Consider the following 9,134-nt stretch of genomic DNA (forward strand, 5'->3'; position numbering starts at 1 on the left):
TTGATATTGATAGCAAAACTCCCTATGAGGTGTCATATGAAATGAAGTAGTTATGTTGATCAATAATAAATCATGATTTAAATATGTACTTTAGTAATCCTTTTACACATCCCTTCCTTCCTCTAAGGAAGTATTCCCTTTCGTCGAAGTAGCATCAATGTGTCCCTTCCTTTTGTAAACACTTATAGATCCACATTCTTTCTTATAATTCCCATCTTTATAATATTTCTAGTATTACTTTAAGGATTTTCTTGCAGATCTAGTTATACCTCTAAATTTAATCTCCCTGTTATAAATTTATTTTTCTCTAACTCTTGGGATTGACCTTTTACAAACAAGGCATCCATGCTCCTACTATCAATTGTTTTCCACCTCATTTCTTCTAAGAGTAAGGATGAAAGCACATCAAAAGACATTAAGGTGGCTTTATTACAACTACCACCACAGTTGCTATGAATCACACAAAGAAATAAATAAACAAATGGAATTACCATCATAAATGGTTTTAATATCATCTTAAAACAATTGTATTAGCATGGTACTAAATTAATTTAAATGCTCTATCGCAGAGTCTACATTATACATACTTTGGAAGTATAATTTTTTTCAAAGATTTTTTTTTTACCATAGACATAGTTTGACCTAATGTCTCTATTTTGACATAACTAGGTTGTACCCCTTTCCATCATAGGAAAACTAGTCAAATCATCCATCAACATACTAGAAGGTCTAGTATCGGGGTTCATAGTGACCCACTATTCTTTGCCTACAAGAATTTCCTCCATATGAAGTTTACATAATTCAAATCTTTTCCCATTAAATTTCTTAATATATATTTTAAAACTGCCAGCCAATTTTTTCAACACAAATATCACCACCACAAATCTCCCAATAAATCCAAGTTTATCACATACCATAAAGAAACGTGTTTTATCAAAATGAGTTCAATCCTTAGCAGCAAAAGTGTCCACCTAAGAGTTGCTAGAAACAAGCTTGGTGGAGACGATCAGAGCACCCGAGCTGTAGCCGCGTGACTGACCTAGGCGATCACAGTGCAGGGACTGAGCTTTGACCCTCCTTCATGGCCCCTCCGGAAGCTCCACCGGAGGGGATCGTTCCTCATCTAGCTTTTTCAACACTGATTAAATTGTTGCCCCCAACCAACAGTCTCAAAATTTATCAAAAAGTTGGATGTTCTTTAGGAGGTCAGCCTGCCTCCAGTTCTCCCACGCATGGATGCCCTGTCCCTGGCAGAAAGAGGACTTATAGGTCAATTCACAGGCCTCTGGCCATCTCCAAAAATTGTTCAAAGATGGGTTGAAAGGAACTGGTCCGAAAAAATACAAGGGAAAATCTCCATCAGATTCTGTGGGAAAGGGAACTTCACCTTCCACTTCGAAACTAAAGAAGATAAGGATTTAATCTTTAGAAATGAGCCCTATTTCATGGACTCAAGGGCCCTGTATCTCAACAAATGGACCCCAGATTTCGATCCAGAGCTGGATGTTCCTAGTGCAGTCCTAGTTTGGGTTCGACTCCCTCACCTCCCTCTTAATTTCTGGGGAGATGAATCGGTTTGCGCCATCGGGAATGCAGTCGGCAAATATATTGATCACTGTGAACCAAAAGAAAATATTCAAGCCTGTGCGCCGATCTATGTTGAAGTGGACCTTGGCAATGGCCTCCCGGAAGCCATCAAACTTAAAGTGGACGACTGGAGCCACATACAGCAACTGGATTACGAGAAGATCCCCTTTAAGTGTAAGGTATGTCACGAATATGGCCACTTTGCCAATATATGCACTAAGCTTACTGATGTAGAAAATGGATCACAAGAAGAACAATGAGAAGTGGTTAAAAAAAAGAAAACGGTCTCTTCAGTAAAAGCTCCCCTTGATTCAAGCCCTTCGAATTCTTCTGCAGCCCATCCCACCCCTTCCTCCCCTGCTCCCTCCAAACCACCTCCCCTCTCCCATCCTCAGACCCTTCCCTCATCCAACCCCTTCTTTGTCCTCTCCACCCCTGATCCCCAGGCGCCCTCTCTCCTTGAAGGCCAACACCAAGACACTATCGAATCCTCATTGCCTCTTACTATTTCCTCTCAGCCTCTTCTTGATCCTCCCCTCAAAAGAATTACCAAAATCTCATCTAAAGATCATGAGGATTCTAGTGAACCCTCCAAGAAACCTAGCCCAGGCATGAAATCTACTAAGCAGCACAGGGATGAGAACGCACAAAAGGACATAGAAATGGGAATGCAGACACCCATAGAAACTTATATCCTGGGACAGCATGACAATGAATCAATAAACAAGGACCAAGGGGGGGCGAGAACCTCCCCACACACCACATATCGAATGATGAAAAAATTATCTTGGAACATCAGGGGACTTGGGCACCCCTCTAAGGTAGCAGCCCTAAGGGATCTTATCATCTTTGAGAAGCCAGGAATTATTATGTTACAAGAAACAAAACAAAACCACAAGGAAATGAGTAAAGTCATTGAGCAACAAAGATAGTATAGAGGAAGCATTAGTGAGGCATGAGGAGCCTCAGGTGGAATAGCAACAATTTGGAATCAAGGTATATAGAACTGTATTTTGGAAACAATAAATCAACACTGGATCAAAACAACTTTGGAAAATAAAGCAGATCAGCAAGCCATTATCATCTACAACATCTATGTGCCGAATCACTGCAGAGATAAGGATAGTTGTTGGCATGATCTAAAAGACAGTATGGACATACAAGAGAACACTAACATTATTCTAGGAGGTGACTTTAATTTAATGCTCCACACCAATGAGAAAAGGGGAGGCAATTTTACACTTGAATCATATAGAATACAATTGGAAAATATGATGCAGGAGCATAATCTTATGGATGTCCCTCAAAAAAACCATAGATACACCTAGAACAACCGCAGGATGGGTGTTGGTAACATCATGGAGCGATTGGATAGAATTCTCATCAATATTACACTTCTCTCTGCTTTCTCCGTCGGATATGCTAACACTCTAACGTGCTCTGCCTCCGGCCACTTCCCAGTAACTCTAACGTTGGAAAATCATATGCCACTTGGGCCCATCCCATTCAGATACAGTTCTCTCTGGAATGATATACCAGCAGTTGCAGGAATTATTTATAGCTCTTGGATCCAACATGTGGAAGGCTCTCCCAATTTCATTTGGGAAACAAAACTCTAGAAAACAAAACAAGCCATCAAAGAATGGGCTAAAACAAGGTATCAAGAACCAGCAAAGGTAAAAAAAGAAATTAAGAACAAACTGGAAAGTATCCAAAGAGTAATAGAGGAAAATGGCCTCTCCCAAGAGAAAAAACAGAAGGAAAATGAACTCTAATTACAGCTATATCCAGTTAACAAAGAAGAGGAAACAAAATCAAGGTTCAAGTCGAGACAATTATGGTTACAAGGGGGTGACAAGAACTCAGCTTTTTTCACAAGAAAACGACAACCAGAAAGATAAGGAAGAATGTTAGATCCATCCTAGATGCAGAAGGTGATAGACAAAGCACTTATGAAGCTATTCAAAGAGCTACTACAGATCACTATCGGGACCTGCTAATAGAAACAAAGGAAGCAGAGGATTATACAGATTTATTACAACATCTCCCAACAGGGATAAGCTGGGAAATGAATGACATTTTAAGCAAGGAGATAGATGAGGAGGAAATCAGGAGATCAATCTAGACTCTTCAACCTGATAAAGCCCGGGGACTGGATGTATTTCCCATCTGCTTTTATCGAGCATTCTAGAGAATTATTAAAAAGGACTTGACAAAAATGCTCAATTGGAACCAACGAAAAGGAAAAATAGGAGGATAAACCAATGCTACTCATCTAGCACTCATCCCCAAAGAAAACAGGTCATCTTCCTTTGCTCGTTTCAGGCACATATCACTCTATAACTCCTCCTATAAAATCTTGACAAAAATCATTGCTACTTGCCTAAAGCCTTTGCTCCCTTCTCTCATTTCCGAAAATCAAGGTGGATTCTTAGCCAACAGACAAATAACTGATTCCATTTTACTTGTGCAAGAAGCCATCCATTCGAGTCAAACTAGAAACGAGAAAGGGTTTATCCTCAAGCTTGATCTGGCCAATGCATTTGATAGAGTGAGACACTCCTTACTCTTGTAAGCTTTGAAGAAGATGGGATTTGATGACCGCTTTCTCAACCTCATTCGAGCCTGCATTTCATGGCCACAGATCTCCCCTCTTGTAAATGGAAGGCCTGGAGAAGCTTTCCAATCCTCCAGAGGCCTCCAACAAGGTTGCCCCCTCTCACCTTATCTCTTCATTCTAATGGATGAATCCTTCAGCAGGGCGTTGGACTTCAGTCAAAGGGTTGGCTTAATCACAGCAATAAAATTTGGGGGCAGGGTCAAGAACATAAATTATTCACAATTTGCCGATGACACCTTGCTGATTGGAGGGGCCTCCACCACAATAGCCAAGCGCTTCAAATCTCTCCTTGACAAATACATGAGATACTCTAGTGGAATGGTAAATAACTTGAAAGACTGCATATATGGCTAGAATACAATAGTACAGGTTCTTCACAATATCGCCAACATCTTTGTAGTCACATGCAAGTATGATTGGACTCACTTCTCTTACTTGGGCATGCCTGTTAGTGCTGGACCTTTGAGATCAGATGTCTAGGACATAGTAGTCGACAAAATGAAAAGAAAAGTGCAACAGTGGGGATCTATTTGGCTCAACCCAGCTGGTCACCTCACTCTTCTTAAGTCAAGTATATCTTCTCTCACCCTATATCTTTTTTCTCTTCTTGAAGCTCCGACTTCCTTCCACAACAAAATGGAAATCGTCCTTCACCAACTCCTATGGCAGGGGGGGGGGGAAGAATGATAAAAAGAAATTCAACTTGATTAATTGGAAGCATGCGATCCAGCCCCAAGACCGAGGAGGTCTTGGAATTAGGTCTCCTAAATTTCTTAATTTAGCCTTTGGAGGCAAAATTGTCTGGAGACTCATTATTGGACTCCTAGAATGGTTGAAAAAAGTTTTGGAAATTAAATACCTCAATTTTCCTAGATAGTAGCTTCTTGATCAAGATATTCCCAATAGAGAATCCTCCAAAATTTGGCGATTATGCAAGAGAGCAATTCCACTAATTGCTCAAAATACTTCAAAAATCCCCAAGGGAGGTGCAAGCATCAATATTGGAGTAGACAGAATCATGGGTCAGCAGCCAATAAACAGACATGGGGCAGTCCACCCTATCCTTTCTTTTTATGAAAGAACAGGCATTTATTACCTGGACCAGATCTCCCAATGGGATCCTCACACCCTTCTTTGGTTAGGTTAGGCCTTCCCAGCCACACCCAATAGTCTTAATGCAAGTCTTTCTGTCCTTCAATCCCATTTGCACAGTATAGCCCCTATAAAAAACAACGATCTTGATGGGTTTCGTTGGGACCCATTCATATCCTCTTACACCATCCAAGTTGCTCACCATTATATTTGCAACATTAACTACCCCATGCCAAGTTGGCACCACTGGAAGGTGGTTTGGAAATCCGAGGCAATTCCAAAAATCAAGTTTTTTCTCTGGACCCTCCTCAAAGGGAAAGTCCTCATGGTCAAAAATTTGCAAAAGAGGGGAATTAATGGCCCCTCTCGTTGTTCTAACTGCTTAGCTATTGAAGAATCAATGCATCATCTCTTTATTGAATGCCCTTTTGCCATCAAATTCTAGAGGAACTTGTCTCATAACAATCAAATCCCATGGAACACCCAGAACACCATAGGAGAAATTCTTTACAAATGGAAAAAACACTACCCCTGGCAGAACAGGAAAAATAACGCAGTGAAGAGAGTCTAGGATATTCTTCCCCACAATATGCTATGGAATATTTGGCTGGCATGAAATCAAAAGGTTTTTAAGGATAAGGACTCGACTGTTAGAAGCCTTTGCACCAAGGCAAGGAGTCTTGCCCTTGAGATCATCTCAGTTAAGAATCCGAGAAGTATAAATGTCAGTGAAGTCAGCATAGAAGAACGCATTTTCATTGGACATCTGTTAGACCAAAACACCAGCAATTAGAAGGGCAATGCTTCTAGCAATAGAAACAACAATGTTTCCCCTAACTGGAAGATCAGGCTAAAAGAGGAAGAATTTGAAGGTTGGATTAAAAAAAACAATAGGCATTATCTCTATTTCGATGGGGCCTCAAAGTCGAATCCCGGGGTAGCAGGGACGGGAGGAGTTATTTTTAATGCTAATGGAGGTAACAACTCTCTTATGAGTGGGGTCTTGGCCACACTTCCAATAACAGAGCAGAAGCCCTGGCCCTTTACCAAGGTCTTATCCAACTTGGGAAGCTTGGTATAGACACAGTCACAATATTAGGAGACTCGACGATAGTTGTCAGTGCAATGGTTCAGAACAGGGATCTTCCCAATGCTCTCCTTCAGCAGATTATCAGACAGTGCCAAATCTTAGGACACACCATGAAAGATGTGTGCTACTATCATGTTTTGTGATCGCTCAATAAAATTGCTGACAGTCAAACAAACAAAGCTTGTGCCAGATCAAACTGGGTTGCCTTATCTACAATGGTGTGGAATCATTTCACATATACCATAATGAAGAGACCTCCTGGATCCAAACAACACCTCAGTTCATCCGATATGATAGCCTCGTCAAAGATTATCCTCATTCCGCTTGTGACTAAGATCCGCATAGATTTAAAGGAACACCACCTTTGGTTTTTGCTGTTCCTTTTTCCCTAAGGAACAACAGAAAAACAGAACAACAAAAAAGCAACAACAGAAAAGGAACAGTAGAAAAAACAGGACAACAGAAAAGAAAAATGGAGTACCAACAAGTTCATTAAGCTTGAAGCAAGTCGGCACTAACGAAAAACCTGAAGAGTCTATTGCTCGAAAAATCAGCCACAGTAATATAGATTGATATGCTTTGTAAATGATGTTATTTATTACAGCAGTTTGTTAGGATTTACCTTTGGTCTTTGATATTTAGAAGCCCAAAAGGCAAGATTAAGGAGGAATTTTGTTTAAGCTATAACTCATTCTTCCTTAGCTCTTCTTGGCACCTCAGCATGTATTTCAAGAGCTCAGTCTCCCTCTTTTTTTCAGATTTATAAAAGCAACCAAATTTGTTAAAAAAAAAGTGTCCACCTAAATCCAATAAAATAACTTTTATATCAAATCTAGATTTTAAAAATTTATAGTGAACATATGCATAGAGAGAAAAACATCAAAACAAACACATACATCATGGTCAAGATAAGCACGATGATTTACCTGATTAACCAAGAAAACTAAAACTACCCAATAATAGTGTCATGGATCTAACTTTTTCATTGTATTAACATCATCATTTACAATACAATGTATAGGTTTCCATATCATCCAAAACCCTAATATATTAAAATCGAATACATTTAACCTTAATTCCTTAATTATAAGTGGATTACAATGAGTCAAAAATACCAAAACAAATAAAGAAAAAAACCAAAACTAATTTAAAAAATAATCATACAAAAAATATAACACATTCTCAATACCAACCATGAATAGGAAAATTTGACCTCTAAAAACTCTATCAATTAATATTCTTCCAAAGAAATCACATTCATTGACTTTATATGGTGTAAATATTTTTTCCCATCAAACACATGTTTATGAATTAACCATATTTATTATATTCCTACATGATTAAGAACATAGCGAGCATAATTAAGGTATTAATTAGTTAATTACTAAGGTACTAGATAGACTAATCATGTGAGATCTCTTATCTCTGTGTTGTAGCCAAGGCATATCTTTGAAACCCTTCCAATGGTGGTTGGACCATACAGCCAGATGGGACACCTACACGAAATGGTGTGAGATCTAGTTGAGACTTCAAATCGGGGAGATCCCCTTACATGTTTGCACCATCGAGTACCGTCAACATAATGATTGGTATATTGTAGCTTAAAATGAGACTGTATGTACTATATTGGTCAATTATCTATGTAAATTATTGTATCCCTTCCTATTGGATAGTGTTTCTGTTTCTTCACATCTTGCACTAGTGTATAGAGTTTCTTATCATAGGTAGGGCAGTTGAGAACTTCCATGTGAAGTAATTTAGAATGGTAGCATGCAAGGCTTCATTCTTGCATCAATACCACTTCCATGACATACTCACTTGCACTGTGTCTCGAATTTGAAGGGGTGGTGCATGTTTAGAGATGCTATGAATGGTACTTGTTCAATATTCTTCTTTAACTCTTGAAATTCCCACTATCAACCCTTCCCCATGGGAAACTCGTGAAACTTGATACTATGGTGTATAATGGTGTTGTTACTATTGAAAATGATGTGATGAATTTCCTTAGGTACCATGTTTCCCCATTGAAACTCCTGACCACAAAAATAGTAATAGGGACTAATCACTTAATTATGGCCTCCCTCTTGGAAGGATTTATCTTCAATTCTCCCCCACCTATCACATATCCCATATACACCAATGAATACAATGAAAACTCACACTTATTGGTATTTTACGTCGAATTTTACTTCTTTAATGTCTCTACACCTAGATAAAATGTGAGATGTGTTCCTCTTAGGTGTGTTTGTATTAGGAAGGGGGTGAAATTTGCAAATGGGTTATTTTTTGGACATTTTCTGATAAAGATATTCACCAATTTGTTAAAAAAATCACCTACATTTTACATATATATGATTAAATGGATGATATTCACCAAAAAAATCCAATTTTAATATTAAATCACATGTTTTATAGGAATATTCACCTGCATTCTATATGCATGAAATTTCAAACTAGAATAATGGCCTACAATATTGTATATAGGAAAATTATTAAATTCTTAAAAATTTCATAGGTTTTTACACTAGTATATCATCAATATAAACAAAAAATGAATTTATACAAGTTTTTGGTATATCATTCACTAACATCATAAATGAAGCTAGCACATTGCATATGCCAAATGACATCACTAACCATCTATACAAACCTTTCCTAGTTTCAAAGGTTGTATTCCCGATATCTTCTTCCCTAACTAGAAATTGGTGATATCCTGACATTAAGTCCATATCCGTGAAGTATTTG

The 9,134-nt window shown here is 38.5% G+C and overlaps 1 protein-coding gene across 1 annotated transcript; it reads left to right on the forward strand.

Moving 5' to 3' along the window:
- Nucleotides 1–1,232: 1,232 nt before the first annotated feature.
- On the forward strand, nucleotides 1,233–1,847 carry LOC149248919 (uncharacterized). The gene has a single exon (XM_089451391.1). The coding sequence runs from the start codon at nucleotides 1,233–1,235 to the stop codon at nucleotides 1,845–1,847; it is 615 nt and encodes a 204-aa protein (XP_089307517.1).
- The last annotated feature ends 7,287 nt before the right edge of the window (nucleotides 1,848–9,134 follow it).

This window comes from Pinus tabuliformis, chromosome 7 (genome assembly GCF_031772625.1).
Source record: "Pinus tabuliformis cultivar Carrire ecotype Pingquan chromosome 7, CPIR1, whole genome shotgun sequence".
Lineage (NCBI taxonomy): Eukaryota > Viridiplantae > Streptophyta > Pinopsida > Pinales > Pinaceae > Pinus > Pinus tabuliformis.

Excerpts from the sequence above, each read along its gene's own strand:
- LOC149248919 (XM_089451391.1), top strand. The coding sequence starts at position 1,233 with ATGGATGCCCTGTCCCTGGCAGAAAGAGGACTTATAGGTCAATTCACA.